The 18,029-nt window shown below is 42.6% G+C and overlaps 1 protein-coding gene across 1 annotated transcript in view; it reads left to right on the forward strand.

The window, feature by feature from the left end:
• Nucleotides 1–6,871: 6,871 nt before the first annotated feature.
• LOC149468010 (solute carrier family 46 member 2-like) overlaps nucleotides 6,872–18,029 on the forward strand; it is a 41,865-nt gene continuing 30,707 nt past the window's right edge. Inside the window, exons 1-2 of the mRNA XM_089670963.1 lie at nucleotides 6,872–8,186; nucleotides 12,103–12,186. Of these exons, the coding sequence (XP_089527089.1) occupies nucleotides 7,118–8,186; nucleotides 12,103–12,186 (1,153 nt within the window). The 5' untranslated portion in view covers nucleotides 6,872–7,117. The remainder of the gene's footprint in view (nucleotides 8,187–12,102; nucleotides 12,187–18,029) is intronic.

Raw genomic sequence — 18,029 nt, forward strand, 5'->3', positions numbered from 1 at the left:
GTGGAAACACACACAATCTGACCCTATTTTGGAAAGCAAACACCCCAGTGTATTTTCCAAGAGGCATAAGTAGTCTTTTGAAAATGTATTTTTTTTCTACAAGTTTTTGTAAAATGCAGTAAAGAAAATGAAAGTGTATTTTTACACAAAGTTGTCAATTAATACAATATTTTTCACACACAGCATAGGCATACTTAGAATTACACCCCAAAACACATCTTGCTACTCCAGGTATGGCGATACCACATGTGTGAGGCTTTTTCAATGATTGGACTGATGATGTACCCGACATTGTATCTTGTGTGCCACACAAATCAACCAACAGTGTATAGAAATGTACTGTAATGGACACCCTATATGAGTGGCCAGGGAATAAAGCTTAGTGTAATATCACCAATAGAAGTCCCCATTCCTATAAGCCAAGCATGCCTAGCCTACTAGTATGTGGCTGCCTTCAGGGATGCCATGTCTACTAGCCAGGAAGTACAGGAGACCAAAGAAAGAAAGAACAAAAGAGTTAATTTGGTTCCAGTAGTGCAGTTGTTTACAGGGGATGGCTGGGACTGGTGTTTGCAGAAATGTAGTTAGTTGGACATGCCGATGGGTCAGTTCATGAGACAGGCAGAGACATGGTCAGCAAGCAGGCAAAGGATCAGTACAGGCAGAAGGTCAATAAACAAGCCAGGGTCAGTACAGGTGGCAGACAGAGGTAACACTGTATTGGTGTGGCAGTGATCAGGAACACTGTTGCTGGCTGCACTGGTTTATTGACATTGAGACTTTTGTAGTGGTGAACAGGAACACTGTTGCTGGCTTATATTGGTCCCGTGACACTCGGAACTAATGTGAAAGCAATCAGGGACACTGCTACTGACCTACACTGGTCTCATGACACTGGGACTGGTGTGGTGAAAATCAGGGACACAGTTGCTTGCTTACAGTGGTTTGGTAACACTGCGACTGGTGTGACGGTGATAAGGAACATTGTTGCTGGCATATACTGGTCTGGTGACACTAGGACTGAGGCAGTGATCAGGAAAACTGTTGCTGGCTGCACTGGTATGGTGCGGTGGTAATCAGGAACACTGCTACTAGATACACTGGTCTGGCTGCATTATTAGGGCTCATTCACACAAAAGGGTGGGGGGCAGAAAAACCTTGCAGTTGAGCTACAATTTTACCACCTCTCAACCGTGCTCCTCTTTAGCTGTAGAGGCAGTTGCTGAGGGTGTACACATGCTTCAGCTGTGATACTTTGCTTTGGAACCATGGCAGGATTTATACCCCGAGTGCCCACTGATCATGACCCATTCAAGTGAATGAGGATGATTGTGTGGGGTCCAGGGGATTAAAACAGGCAGTGAGGGGGTGATACAAAGCCTCCTTACCATCTGTCAAATGGTCTCTGAAGAGCCATCTGAACACGGTTGTTTGGCAGTGATCAGGACCATTGGTCACAGCAGGTCACATGGTACTGGCAACGGGGCCGGTACTTAGATCTGTCATCGGCCGTGTCCGAGGTACATGGCCGGTGACAGATCGCGCCACTGCGCGGCTCTGCAGGTGCGCAAACTGCGCATGCCCAGGAGGACGCCATATGGCGTCCACCCAGAACGCTGATGGATTTTGCCGGCCGCCAAACGGCCATTGGCTGGGTGGCAAAAGGTTAAGGACACTGACTGGCAGCAATGGTCTGGTGACATTATACTGCTGTGGTGGTGATCAGAGACAATGGCTGGCAGCACTGACATACAGCGATATTAGAGCAGAAAGCCATTGTGTATGATTATGGCTATAGTGACATCATCAATGCAGGGTATTTTTTTTCCTTCTAGTGACACTGTAGATGTAGGGACATTTGTTTTTTCAGTGACACTACCAAAACAGGGCATTTTATTCCTTTCAGTGACACCACCAAGGCAGGGACATTTTTTTCTTTTCAGTAACACCACAGACACAGGGACATTTTTACCTTCCAGTGGCACCACCAATGCTGGGACATTTTTCTTCACAGTGATATCACTGGCACAAGGACACTTTTCCTTCCAGTGGTACCCCTGGAGCAAGGACAATTTTTCCTTACAGTGGCATCATTGATGCTGTGAATTTTTTTCCTTTCAGTGACACCACCAATGCGGGATATTTTTTCTTACATTGATACCACTAGAACAGGGACACTTTTCCTTCCAGTGATACCCCTGGATCAAGGACATTTTTTCCTTCCAGTCGCATCACCGATACTGTGAATGTTTTTTTTTTCAATTCAGTGACACCACCAATGTGGGGGCATTTTTTCTTTTAGTGACACCACAGAGATATTTTTTCCTTACAGTGACACCACTGATGCTGGGACATTTTTCCTTACAGTGATATTACTGGCACAGGGACATTTTTTCTTTCCAGTGACACCACTGAATGAAGGACAATGTTTCCTTTCAGTGACACTACCTATTCAGGGGAATTTTATTCCTTTCAGTAATACCATGAAGGCAATTACATTTTTTTATTTCCGTGACACCACAGACACAGTGACATTTTTACCTCCCAGTGACATGGTCAATGCTGGGGAATTGTTTACATACAGTGACACCACTGATATTGAGACAGGTTTGATTTCCAGTGACAACAGTGATCCTGTTCACTGCTGTGTACCACAGCGGTTGATACTATTTAAGTAATGCCACAAACATTATATACATTTCAGCACAGAGCACTGCTATGGGCCCCATCCCTTTGTTCACCCGGTGATGGGGGGGTGCAGTTTCCCATCTTTGCCCTGGGCACTGGATGGCATTGTCTCAGCACTGATTCTACCCAATATCTGACCATAATGCCTGTTTAGAGTTGATAGATTTATTGTTAGAATTTCCTTGTTCTTTGGCTTTGGGTTAAGCAATAGTATTTGGCAATGCTGAGATCTGTAGTTCAGCAGAATTCTTAGCTCTACTTTAGTGAGTATATAGCATTTAATTTTATTATTGTAATAAAGAGAACAGCAGTCCCTGGGTTCAGGACACGAGTGTAGCACTCAACTGTCCCATACTCCAGAGCCAGGTCTTTCCCTCTGTGTGCAATAACCAGCTTTGAACCAATCACAGAGGGGGCGCTGTCTTAGGCTGCGATCACACCTAGCGTAGTAGGAACACACATTTTTGCTTGTATTTGTTTCTTGATTTTTCATGCGATGCTCACTGAGCAGTTCATTCACTTGAATGGGTTGTCCTGTGTGTGAGAATCACCCCAAAGAAGCTCCTGCACCTTTTCCCATGTTTTGCCATGCACAAAAACTCGTGTCTGCTGGACATGCTTGGGGCGCCATTAAGATTTAAGGGCATCGCAAGCCAACTCACATTTTATGCATGATTCTAGAACCCACAGGTGTGAATGGGGCCTTAAAAGGATAGCGCAACGGTTGCTAAGGGTTTAAACAAGTCATCCAAATGCTAGCAGCTGGATTCACCCCCTGTGTTCTTATCAAGTGTTTCCCTGAGCCTCTTGTGATCTCTTGTGTTCCCATTGCTCACAGTGTGTCCCAGCCATGTGCCATCTGTCTGTATTCTGCTTTTGTCACTACATACACTCCTACCTGCAGTGGCTCTGAGGAGAAGGCTAGTCCTTGAAACGCGTCAGCCTTTTGGATGTCCAGAGTTCTCACTACAGACAGGCACGCAGTGTGAATTGGACAGAACTGTTCCTTTATGATGTGCCTTTTATTTATTGATCATTTGCGAGTATAATACTTATTATTTACATTCATTAAACATTTTTAAGGTAATGCACTAGGCCGATGCGCCCTCTGTTTGTTTTTCTCTGTTCAGTACCTTGGACTTTCCCAGTCCTTTGAGGACAGTAAGGTGTGCATATCCCAAGAATTTCCATATGTGGTCTCAATGAGTCCATCCCCAAGCGCAGGAGTAACTGGGTTTTCCGCTTCTACACTCCTACCTGCAGCCTGACTTCCTTCACCTCCATGTCTCACTTGGCTCTTCAGTTGTTTCTCTGCACCAACCTGTTTCCCCTGTGACTTCCAGCCAGCCTTGTTATCTGCACCTGTACACTTCCAATGTGTGTTGCCTATTTGTCTTGGTGTATTCCATTGTTCTCTGGCTTTTTCCTATGTACCGTGCTCCCTTTGGGAACATGTTACATGTTCCACCCGTTTTTAGGGTGAAACATGCAATATGTGTTCCCACCACTGAAGCTGCTGCTCAATCCCCCCTCTCTGTGACAGCAGTACAGGGAGAAGATCCCTGTACTAGCTGTCACTTTTTGAAAACATAATTCTGTGAATAAATGAACTACAAGTCCCAACAGTCTTTGCGGATGTTGGCTTGTAGTTCTCAATGAACAACCACGGCACCGTTGAGTGCTGCGGTAGTTCATTGAGTCTTCCTGTCAGACTGTATCTGCCTGCCCATATGGGATTTACCGACACACAGACACATTGACAGTTTGCAAGAGTCAGGCTTTGCACCAGTGATATGCTGATTGCTGGTGCAATGCTTTTCAAGCTCCAAAAAAAAAATTAGTAAATGCACATTTTTTTACCTGCAAAAAATGGGCATTTATTCTTTTTTTTAAAAAAAAGCAAACTTATCCTTTAAGTCCAGTGTCCCAACGGTGCTCTCTGTTGCGGACTGCTAGGTTGAGCCAGAGGACCAGAACCTGGATATCGCCAGCAGCACAACATCTCCACCACTAGGAGCTCTGGTGGAGGCTAGGTGGTAGCTTAGATTCTGGACTTCGGCCCTTTTCAGGGCTCTCTGTAATCGAGTCCTAGGTATCCATCACTATCTTCCCACTATCTGCCCAGTTGCTGCACTAGGTTCTGGCCTGCCACTCTGCCTTCGGTGGGACTAGATTTCTAAATTATGACAACTAGTTTGCACCATTTACTGCATTGGAACAGACTTGATGAACCACTTGTTTCTATGTTCCTATATTAGAAATATCAATCTCCTCATTCCCAGAAAGTGGAAATAACATTTCCTCCTATGCCCAACTCAGACATTTATCATTAAAGCGGAGTTCCAGACTTTTTTTTTCTACCTTTAAATACAATGGTCACCCTCAGTACATTCCATTGAGACCAAGATAAACTTATTTGGTTCAGAGGGTGTCAAGCGTGTGTAGCGGCAACCAGGTGAGGAGTACAGACAAGTGTGTCTTGCCTACAGTCAAGCATGGTGGTGGGACAGTCATGGTCTGGGGCTGCATGAGTGCTGCCGGCACTCGGGAGCTACAGTTCATTGAGGGAACCATGCCAACATGTACTGTGACTTACTGAAGCAGAGCATGATCCCCTTCCTTTGGAGACTGGGCCGCAGGGCAGTATTCCAACATGATAACGACCCCAAACACACCTCCAGGCGACCACTGCCTTGCTAAAGAAGCTAAGGGTAAAGATGATGGAATGACCAAGCATCTCTCCAGACCTAACCCCTAGTGAGCATTTGTGGGGCATCCTCAAATGGAAGGTGGAGGATCGCAAGGTCTCTAACATCCACCAGCTCCGTGATGTCGTCATGGAGGAGTAGAAGAGGACTCCAGTGGCAACCTGTGAAGCTCTGGTGAACTTCATGCCCAAGATGGTTATGGCAGTGCTGGAAAATAATGGTGGCCACACAAAATATTGACACTTTGGGCCGAATTTGGACATTGTCACTTAGGGGTCTACTCACTTTTGTTGCCAGTGGTTTACACATTAATGGCTGTGTGTTGAGTTATTTTGAGGGGACAGCAAATTTACAGTGTTATACAAGCTGTACACTCACTACTTTACATTGTAGCAAAGTGTCATTTCTTCAGTGTTGTCACATGAAAAGATAGAATAAAATATTTTCAAAAATGTGAGGGGTGTACTCACTTCTGTGAGATACTGTATATATATATTTTTTCCCCTAAATATCTTTAATTGTAGAGTTCTGTCTCCACTTCCAGTCCTGTCTGCCTAGGCGATTACATCATCAGGCATTCCCTAGGGCTTCTGGGATATCGGCGGCATCTCTATCCCAGCAGTCCAATGGAATGCCTAATATCGAAATCTTGTGGTATTACGAGACCGGAAGTAACGCAATTGACTGAAGATTGTCACAGCAACAGGGTGGGAACTTCCAGCCTCGCCGCCATTGCTATGGCAACCATCAATACAGGGAAAGCGCCGTGCCTTCTTCACACTGCGCAGACGCGAGATCGGGAAGTGCATGCTGGATACCCAGGTGCACATTTTCCCAAAGAGTATCCCAGTGGGCTTCAGGTGCCCACACTAAAGATGACAGCGGTCGCACCATGTGGCCGCAGTAAGTATTTTCTTTTTTTATGTAAGGAACGACAAGGATTAAAAGTACAGGTTATATATCATTGCATTGCATAAGCTGCCACTCTCACAGGGTGCTTTTAGAAAAAAATAATTAAACGGCAACTCCGCTTTAAATGTCACTGTCACTATCCCCAGGTAAGTAATGTAGTGTTATTCCTTGCCATTCCTGACTCAGCAGTACCCCTGGAAATAACAGTTTCTTACCTGCAGCTCTAGGATTGTTCCTATTCATCTATCATAGCATAGCACTAATTTGCATTTGAAACTTTGTTTCCCTGATCCCCAACTCAGCAATCCCACTGACCTGCATGTTGCTACTAGTGCTTTTTTCTACACTTTTTTTATTCAATGAATATGCACACTATTTGTTAGTTTCCAGAAAAGCTCTAAAGGTATTCTTTATTCTGCAAACAATGTCTTGAAATGTCAGTTTTGTGACCAGTCCACATTCCTGTCTAAACTTCATCTGAGCTCTAGTACACAAAGACTTGTTCCACCCACAAATGCAATGTATTTCATATCAGGAAGTAAGTGCCGTGAGACTCACACTTTTCCCATATTGGCACATATGCACATAAGTTACAAATGCATTTCTGTTTATCGCTCTCAGCAAAGACGGCTCGTTGTCAGAAGAAAACATTGCCAGGAGGCAGATCTAATATTTTGGACTGGATTACTAGTGTGTTTTTTTTTCTTCGCGTTCAAAGGTTTTGCATCGTTTTAGTTTGTTTTAATCATTAACTTCCTCTTTGTTTGAAGGACTGATACTTTTAACTGTAGTAAGTACATTGTTCAGCCATGATAATGGTGAGGACATGGATTGAGCCAGTGGTTGCTGGGGCACAAGTTGCTAGCTCTTTTTATGATACGGCATTACTATTTGTGGTCAAGAATTATTATAACCGGACTACTACATCCTCCAACACATCTCATTCGATCACACTACAGAAAGCCATATCAAACTTCTATATTATTCACAACCTAATTTTGGGACTTACCCCATTGTTATCAGCATATATCCTAGCAAAGATTGGTGACAGACAGAGAAGAAAGGTCACAATATGTGTTCCATTGCTTGGGTATTTTTTATCCCGGTGTTTTCTGTTGGCTGTCATCTTTTTAGGCTGGCCAATAGAAGTGATGTTCGGCTCTGCTGCTCTGAATGGTTTAACAGGCTGGTTCACAACCTACTGGGCTGGGGTTATGGCCTGGGCAGCCCTGGACTCGACTAAACAAAGACGATCTCTGAAGTTCATTGTCATTGAATTGGTGTATGGATTATCTGGTTGTGTGGGCAGCTTTTCTTCTGGATACATCTTTGTATCAGTTACAATAGCGCATGATCCAGGTGCAACCCTAGTTATATGCAGTGTTTCCCTTTATTTTATATGCCTGTTATACAGTATATTTATTTTAAAAGTGCCTAATAATGAAACAGCAGTGCATGAGAATTTAGGTAATGGAACGGATGCACAAGACGTCAGTAGTGGAAACTTCCCTGAACCAACTGAGCGATCTAAACTACTGGGTGAAACTAATGGACCTTCAGTGGGCCTCACTGCTCTGACTCCATCCAAACTTTTCATTGCTCTTCTTTTTGCTACTGCCATATTGTACAATATCTCTGTGGATGGAGCTATGGATGTACTCTCTTTATTTTTAATAAATGAACCTCTAAAGTTTAGTCCTACATATATTGGTTATGCCAATGCTGCTGGTTTTATGATATTCATCACTAGTTTCTTGGGAGTTTTTATTTTTTCTAGATGTCTCAAGGATGTAACTTTAATTATAATGGGAATATTGTCCTTCTGCGCTGGTATATTCATTATGGCATCTGTACGATGGACTTTCTTGTATTTTATTGGTAAGTTAAACAGTTACAATTTATTCTGGTACTTTTTTTTATTAGGCATGTGATCACGGCTGCATGGTTTTATTTACATTTTTTTTATTATTTATATTAAAGTATAAAAGCTAAATGGTTAGCACCAGGTCCGCCTGGCAGTACTAGGATCGTTGGTTCGAATCCCAGCTATGGCACCTCCTGCCTGGAGTTTGCATGCTCTCCATGTGCCTGCGTGGGTTTCCTCCAGGTACTCCAGTTTCTTCCCACACTCCAAAGACATGCTGGTAGGTTAATTGGGTCCTGTCTAAATTGACCCTAGTATGTGTATGTATGAATGTGAGTTAGGGACCTTAGATTGTACGCCCCTTGAGGGCCTTGTGGCTCTAGTATATGTATGTAGAATGTAAGTTAGGGACCTTAGATTGTATGCCCCTTGAGGGCCTTGTGGCTTTAGTATGTGTATGTATGAATGTAAGTTAGGGACCTTAGATTGTACGCTCCTTGAGGGTTGGGGACTGATGTGAATGTACAATATAAGTATAAAGCGCTGCGTAAATTGACTGCGCTATATAAGTACCTGAAATACCTAAAGGCAAAACTTTTTTCTTTAGTTTTGGCCACAGTGGAGATAGATTAGAACACCTGTTAGGTTTTTATTGCTGTCTGTGTCCCCATTAGGGAGATTCACCCTCTCTATTTTTTATCATTATCATCAAAAGTGAAAGAAAACCCCAGATTTTGGGTTGTCCTCAGAAAAATAATAGAGGGGGAATCTTCCAATAGGGACACTAGTGGGTCCCCAAGAAATTCCCTTAATTTGCAGGGTTTATTTCTCACTTCTTGTTGTGGCTATGGGACAGGAAGTGAAGGGAAATCTCCGCAATGGGAAACAGATGGCAAAAAATAAACTAATAGGAGTTATAGCTGAAAAATCCATATTTACAGGGAAGTAGCAGCTAAAGGGACCAAGAAGATCCACAGAAACAAATATTTATTGTAAATAAATTAAGTCTGAAAGGCTCACGATACTGGGCGCCAGTCCCAAAGAGGGTCCATTGGTGAGGATAGCAATAGATATGGGTTAAATAGATGATCAGAATGCTGCAGATAGAATGAGTGGAAATCTGCAGCTTCTAAGTGCACAGACCAGAGAAAGATCCATATCAGCACATGGAGAGAGACCACAATGGCCAGATCGCAGGATTAATTAAAAGTATGAATTGTTTATTATAAAAACATATCCACACTTATAAATAAGTGTGGATAGGTTTTTACAATAAATTATTTATACTTCTTAATTAATCCTGCGATCTGGCAATTTTGTTCTTTCTAGTTTTTTTGTGTCTACTGATGGTACTCCAGTTCTAAGCAATTATGTTTTTATCCTTGGATAAACTGTCAGATTATATTTTTTTACAGAGAAAAAAGTGTGCTTTTGTGATCTGTATCTTTCGTGTCTGTGTCAAGACCAGAAGTGATGAGAAATCTCTCCATTGGGGAACAGACTGAAACAAAACACATTTATGTCTATAATTAGGAAGATGTCTTCATTATTTCTTGTCCTGTCTTTAGGTTGTTGTCCTGTATTTAAATCTAAATCTTAAAGTGTTACTAAATTCAGGACCCTGCATTCACTATATCTGGTCTCCCACAGTACGCACAACATGGAAATGAAATTATTTTAATAAATATAAACTGCTAAATATCTTTTCTCATCAGAAGTTAGAGCAATCTTGTGAATTCAGCAGAGCACTGGTTAAAGCTTGTAGGAGGAGTTTTCTCTAAGAGGATGGGAATCCCCTGACTTCTGTCTGGACAGTGCTGATTGGTCCTTTGCTGGTCACATGCACTATCCCAAGAAGAAAAAAAAAAACTCTCTAGAAATACACACCAAACTGAGCATGTGCATGGGGCTATGTAATCAGTTTGTATCAGGTGGTCATTTGAACAAGAGGAGAAGCAGAGAAGAAAGGATCAAACAGCCTTTTTACATAATGCAGAGGATTAACCACTTAGGTTCCACAGTGAGTATAACAAGCATGCTTTACTGCCTATACAGACTGATTTTCCGTTGTGGGTTTAGTAACACTTTAATGCAGGAAATGCAAAGAAGAACTGCATGAATTTTTTTTCTCGCATGCAGTGGGGCTGTGCCTGCACTGTAGTCAACTGCTTGTTTTGTCTAGGGGCACATTAAAAGGCTATACTTACCCCATCCTTTGATCCTCCAAAAAACACACTCCCCCACAGCCATTGGTGCACTGTTCCTGCTGTCCTCACATCCGGGGCCGGTCTATCATGACGCCAGGAACAGTCCATTCACAAGACCACTAGCGTTCAGGGGGGTCAGGAGGGGCAGGGACCACTCTTGCACTCGGAGGATCAACGGATTAGGTTAGTATATCTCCACTCTGTAATCCCCTAAACAAATACGGGCAGTTAGCCCATGCAGTGTAGATTAGTCATGTCTGTTTCATGATCTGTGAAATATGAGGAAGGGAAAAGTGGAAGTGCCACTTATGACAGCATGACATAACAAGCATGCTTTACTGCACATACAGACTGATTTTACTGTTGTGGGTTTAGTAACACTTTAACTTCCATTTCAGATCACTTTTGTAATGTCACCAATACTTTATGGAAACACAACATTGATATATTTACTTTTCAAAAATGAAAGCATAGATGTACATTATTGTTGTTTAATTTTACTGCACTAGCATTTACAAACTTACAAAGACATACAAGTGATATCTCAGTCTGACATATTAGCTTGCATATGTGTCATATGTGCATATGTGTCAGGAATAGTTTCACCACTGGATGTGGGGAAGTGTGCTTTTTGGAGGATTGAAAGATGGGGTAAGTATAGCAGGCACAGCCCCACTGCATGGGAGAAAAAAAATCATGCAGTTCTTCTTTAATGCATTCCCTGCATTAAAGTGTTACTAAACCCACAACAGTAAAATCAGTCTGTATATGCAGTAAAGCATGCTTGTTATACTCACTGTGGAACCTAAAGGGTTAATCCTCCTTTGTATAAAAAGGCTGTTTGATCCTTCCTCCTCTGCCCCTCCTGTTGTTGAAATGACCACCTGAAACTGACTGAATCCGTAGTCACATGCACATGCTCAGTTTGGTGTGTATTGCTAGGGAGGGGTTGTTTTTTTTGTCTTCGGAGAGTGCATGTGACCAGCACAGGACCAATAAGCACTGTCCAGACAGAGGGTCAACGGTTTCACATCCTCCTAGAGCAGAAAGAAAACTCTTCCTCCAAGCATTAACTAGTGCTCAGCTGAACACTGACAGAAGACAAAAGACTGCTGATGAGAAAATGTATTTAGCAGTTTATATTTGCTAAAATAATTGCATTTTCATGTTGTGTGTACTCTGGGAGATCAGATATAGTGAATGCAGAGTCCTGCCCAAAACACTTACCGTCCTGTTACTGATCCACTGTTGTCCCCAGCAACAGGTCTTCTCCCATCACTTCCTGGTCTCACATGAGAGTCAGGCAGCAGTGGAAGCCATTGGCTCCTGCTGCTGCCATGTCAAATGCTTGGAGAGGAGAGTTGGAGGAGAGTGGCCAAGCCAAGCTGCCTTTGTCTATGGACGCACACAGCCCAGTTCGGCCATATCGGTGCCCCCATAGCACATAGCTTGTTATGGGGGCACCTGCAAGAAGAGGAGGTGGGGGGGTACTCCAGAAGAGGAGGTAAGGGACTGCTCTGTGCAATACCATTGCACAGAATGAGTAAATAAAACATCTTTTTTATTTTAATAAACAAAATGAGGGTTTATTACCACTTTAAAGAGACTTTGCAATACATTGGATCCTGGGCACCAATTTAAAGGAGCCATAAACAGCAATTTTGTAGTCCAGAAATGTTTGCAGCCAATATTGACAATAATGTTGTGTTTAATTATTTTGTAGCTCGAGCTGTGATGATGTTTGCTTTGATACCAATGCCAACAATAAGGTCTGTTTTATCCAAACATATACAAGGATCATCCTATGGTGAGTATAATTGTGCTATTACATTGCTTACTCATTTCTGGCTCACTATCATGGAAGAGTAGGAAAACCTGAAACTATTTGACCAGGTCTGTTACTGAATACAGATTACTAAGCGCATTGGGTCTACCACTGTTGGAATGCACAGTAACTACTTTTTATTTAAAAAATGGATGTGCTTATTTTTTTGGCAGGGTTGTTACTATTTAAATACTTTTGTTTATTGTATGTATTATTCGTATTTTAGTATCCCCTTATTTTCAAGAGCCATTGAATTTTGAATACATGATAATTCATACATTTTCTAACCATGTTAGAAGTGGAAATTGTGGCAATCTGTACCAATCATAGCATGTGGCTTAGGGATGGAGCTTCTTTACCGCTTCCTTCTGCAGCCCTGTGTACTCAAAGTCTGGGTTGGAATGCTTAACACCTTCATACTTATAAGTGTGACGATCGTGGCGTCACACCCCAGCCCTTCTCACCAAACTCGTGACCGAAGGACTAGCCAATCTAAAACCGCACTGTCACGTGCGTAACAATGCCACGCCCAGCTGTACCCTGCACAAAGATTTTCCAGCTAATGGACCACAACCTGTGTGCTGGCAGCCTGGGAGCGATTGTTACTGGGTCAGGTTAATTATGCAATTAACCCTTCACACTGCCACCACCTCCTTTTTGTACAGAAAAAGAGGAAACTCGGCAATATCAGCAATAACACTATGATGTTTGCATAAGCGTCGGTACACCACTGTCACTGCAGGCAGCGATATACCGAAGTTTAAAACACACACACAGTAGCGCTCTTCAGAGGCAGGGGTGCTTAGTTTGCATTAAAGAGCTTTGGAAACAGTTCAACATTTTCAGAAAGTAAGATTTATTACTAAAAGGTCAAAAGAGTGCAATAAAAATATTTACAGAAAAAGATGTAGCCTATATATATATATATATATATATATATATATACAGAAAACAATAGCACAGCAAAGAGATAACAGAAATAAGTTTAGAGGGATAAAGTACTTGCCGTCAGCCTTGGGTTAGGCAGATCAGGTTTCAGAGCCAAAAGGGTCTTATCTCCCAAAGTTAGTTCCGATGTTAAAAGGGAGATTCTTCAACTTAGCTCAACTAAGCTTAGCTTACCTTCAAGCATCACAGCCTTTATTTAGGAACTCAGCAGGGTGTCTCCCTGAAGCAGAGAACCAATCGCCTTCTTTACCCTGGATACATATAACATTCTATCCACAAGTAGATTAATATGCAGAATCTTCTGCTGAACGCCTAGATATGAAATATGAGATACCTGCTGGGATGGTTAAGAAGATATTATTTTCTGCTCTCCTGTTGATCTCAGCTAGGGGATGTAATATACCAAACAATTTGTATTAAAGTGAGCCATCCGAATATATGCCCGGTTTTTATGTACGTCTGTCATAGTCTAAGATATGTAACCATTGGGGAAACTGGGTTTTTAAAAGTGAGTCCGGTTTACGACTACCTGGAATGTCTTTGAGCTCAGTGAAGGACTTGGTTTATGGTTTTACAATCCTTCTCCAAGCAGGAGTCTCGCAGACATATGGGCACCAGCTAATTAAGGTTTATAGCCATGACGCCCTCCCAATGAGTTTGCTGCCTGTGATCTCATTATCCAGACCACATGTCACTCAACAGAGAGGGAGGGGGGATATTGGAGGAATCTGATTTGGGAGAGAGAGAGAGAGAGAGAGAGAGAGAGAGATACAATTTGGAGGGGTTTGGAGCAAAATGGATGACCGCATCCATCTCTGTGTGCATGATTGCTACAATAAGCAGGGTTTTTTTCTACAAAAATAAGTGCAGGAACTACCCCTTAGTCACTTCTTGTCTCCGCACCCTACCCACCTTCGAGCACTTTCACTTTGTTCCACCCCCTACCCACCTCCCAGTACCACTTCTTTTAGAGAATACAGAGTCAAGTATCATTTTGTGGTATTAAGTAATTTGTATGGAATGTGTTAATGATAACAAGAAAAGCAGAAAAATAGATCCCCAAAGCCAGAAGCATTAGATTCCCTCCCCAGCAACAATAGATTCCTCCAGCAACAATGGAGCCCCAAAAAAAATACCACCCTAGCAACAATAGACTCCCAGCAGCTACAACAGATCCCCCAGCAGCCAGCATCAATAGACTCTCCAGCAGCCTGAACAAATAGACACCTCCCTCAACAGTAGATCCCTTCCAGCAACAATTGACCCCCAGCAAGAATAGATTCCCAGTAAAAGCAATCATTTCTCCTTCTCTCTGGCTGCATTCTTGCAGCCATTGAGAAATATTGTGTGAGCTGTGATTGAACAAAGCTTGTCACATGGTACAAGGCTGTTGTGAATAGTCTTGTACTATGTGACCTCTGTGATCATTCACAGATTTCATACGTAGTAAGCAATGATGTCAGAAGTGACAGCAGGCACCTGATCGTGGTGCTGCATGCTCCCAGGGAGTGTGCACAAGCAGGGGGCGGGGAGACCATTTTTAAACGGCCACCCGCCCCTGCACTGCCACCGTCTGGCCGTTTGTATACAATGCCATCTGGTTCAGGTGCTTTATTCACCTTTATTCTGTTTAAATATTTCTGGATCATATCAGTTGTGAGCCAATGTGGATCATCTGGAGCTGTGTCAATCATATGCCCATTATGGACAAGAGCTCCCCCCTGCTCCTTTGTATGCACAGAGCTGAAGAAGATATTTAATATATTTGCCTTCTCTTTGTCCCCAGTCACACACTCTAGACATGTAACCAAAAACCCCTAGGGCCACAAAGGTGTAGTTGTAAGACAGCAATCTCCCCTGGGTTGACCATACTCTGCCAACAATAGAGAAACAGTGTCAACTCAGACACACAGAACGTCCATAATGCACACCCCCATGTGAGGTGCCAGAGCCTCTTTACTTTAAGCATAGCTGACACATGGTGTAGGTTTTTAACTTTAATACTGAAAAGATGGGTAGATGCTGCGATTGGAGCTAGTGGGGGCAATACTTTCATACTTAAGGCTGATCTGGTTGAGCTGTGCATTTTTGCATTTGAGTTCAGTGAGTTCACTGCAACTTCCCCAAGTTCTTCATTTACAGTGAGTAATCAAACATTTGATAGAGTAGCTGTGAGAAAATGTTTGTGGTAGTGTTGACAATGTGGTAAGTGGAAATTATGCCCGGTGGAGCCGGTTTGTATAACAGGTTCTCTGTTCTTTGCCATGACTCTTAGAACTGCTTTAGCCCACTGACACATCTGGTTAGGTAGTGAGATGCAAAAACTTATGAACTCAGTTATTAAAATGATACCCACAACTGTATTATAATATAGGAAATGAACAAGTAAAAGAGTCCTTTTGAATGCTATAAAAAGATAAAAATACTAGGCTATTATATGGCAATTAATCTAGATCAAAGTGATAATAAGCAAACTAACTTAGTATCTGGAGCACTGTTAAACAGGAGCATAAGTAGTAAACCATATAAGCAATTAACAGCATAAACAGTAAAGAAAAGTCTTGCAGTAAACCTTTGAAACAATTGATTAAAATGTGTCCCAGAGTGCGCTCTGTGTATGTCCCCCTGAATGTAGGGGTAAGTATATCTCCTGATAAGGGATGTACAGTATATAGCGCCTGGTTTGCAAACTTCAGCTGGCTGATGGCGGGGCCCAATCTGTACATTGGTGTACTTGGAAACCATCCCTTTAAATCTGCATTCATTGGTGTCCCCACAGGCTCAGTCCTCTGAGCTCAGAGTTCAGGCTCTGATCCTGACAAGCAGGAGGAGTCACAGCTGCACCTCCTGGTCTTGCTGAACGCCCAGCTACACTATGTTGTTGCGGTAGTTAGTAAGGTTGTGTAGCCACATTGGTGGAACAATTAATTCTAATAGCACCAAGATGTTCTTGAATGTGAATACAGCATGGCTACACACTTCATATCTATGCATGCAGGTGATTTATCATTGGTGAATGTGCAGGTTATTGATAAAGTTAAATCTCCAATTTGTAGGGGAGATGTGTTTCATTTGCTGTGTAGGAGAGAATTCTTTTGAATTTTTTGTTTACAAACTCGTATCCCTCAAGGGTTGAATTTTGAAGTGGATGTTACCCACTTCTATGATTTACATACATCTATTTATCCTTTCGATTGTCTCCTGCACAGCTCAAAGTCAGATACACTTCTCGCTCTATTTCCTGCTGTTTCCTGCTGATTTATATATATGTTTTTTGGATATGGAGGGGTTTTAATTTAAATTGGTTATTATGCAGAGTTTAATTCAATAATAACCTCTCTTCATACAACAATTATGTATTTAGATATTTTCTTGGAAAGGTGCGATTGGATATATATATATATATATATAATTTTATTAGTGGTTATATATTTTTTCATTATTGGTTTTATGGGTTGCTGTACCGTCTTCTAGCGTATATATTAGAGATGAGCGAATCGAAGTAGGCGAAGTGGAATTCGTTTCGAATATTGGAAAATCAAACTTTTTCCTAAAATGGCGGCGGACATGTGCGGCGACGGAGCGGGGATGTCTGGGAAGGTGCGCAGACAAGGCGCGCTGACCCATAATGCATTCCTTAATGACATGTGATCGCATTAGCCAATCAGCAGCCAGCCAGCCAGCACTGTGTAATGGTCGAGCTATAAATGGCGGCCATTTTAGAATTCTTCATTTGCCTCCAGTCATTCAAGAGAGGCAGACCGCTCTGTATTAGGGACAGAGTTAGGGCCACAGAAACGTTACTTGGGGACAGAGAAACGTTACTTAGGGACAGAGAAACGTTACTTAGGGACAGAGAAACATTACTCAGGGACACAGAATTGTTAGTGAGGGCCACAGAATCGTTACTTAGGGCCACAGAAACGCTAGTTAGGGCCACAGAATTGTTACTCAGGGACAGACAGAATTGTTACTGAGGGCCACAGAATTGTTACTTAGGGCCACAGAAACGTTACTCAGGGCCACAGAATTGTTACTGAGGGACACAGAACTGTTACTTAGGGCCACAGAAACGTTAGTTAGGGCCACAGAATTTTTACTCAGGGACAGACACAGAATTGTTACTGAGGGCCACAGAATTGTTACTTAGGGCCACAGAAACGTTACTCAGGGCCACAGAATTGTTACTGAGGGCCACAGAACTGTTACTTAGGGCCACAGAAACGTTAGTTAGGGCCACAGAATTGTTACTCAGGGACAGACACAGAATTGTTACTGAGGGACACAGAATTGTTACTGAGGGCCACAGAACTGTTACTTAGGGCCACAGAATTGTTACTCAGGGACACAGAATTGTTACTGAGGGCCACAGAACCGTTACTTAGGGCCACAGAATTGTTACTCAGGGACAGACACAGAATTGTTACTGAGGGCCACAGAACCGTTACTGAGGGCCACAGAACCGTTACTTAGGGCCACAGAATTGTTACTCCGGGACAGACACAGAATTGTTACTGAGGGCCACAGAATTGTTACTTAGGGCCACAGAAACGTTACTCAGGGACACAGAATTGTTACTGAGAGCCACAGAACTGTTACTTAGGGCCACAGAAATGTTAGTTAGGGCCACAGAATTGTTACTCAGGGACAGACACAGAATTGTTACTGAGGGACACAGAATTGTTACTGAGGGCCACAGAACAGTTACTTAGGGCCACAGAAATGTTACTCAGGGACACAGAATTGTTACTGAGGGCCACAGAACCGTTACTTAGGGCCACAGAAACGTTACTCAGGGACACAGAATTGTTACTGAGGGCCACAGAACCGTTACTTAGGGCCACAGAATTGTTACTCAGGGACAGACACAGAATTGT

This window comes from Staurois parvus, unplaced genomic scaffold, assembly GCF_062004578.1.
Source record: "Staurois parvus isolate SC_StPar_1 unplaced genomic scaffold, SC_StPar_1.0 ptg000096l, whole genome shotgun sequence".
In the NCBI taxonomy this organism is placed as follows: domain Eukaryota; kingdom Metazoa; phylum Chordata; class Amphibia; order Anura; family Ranidae; genus Staurois; species Staurois parvus.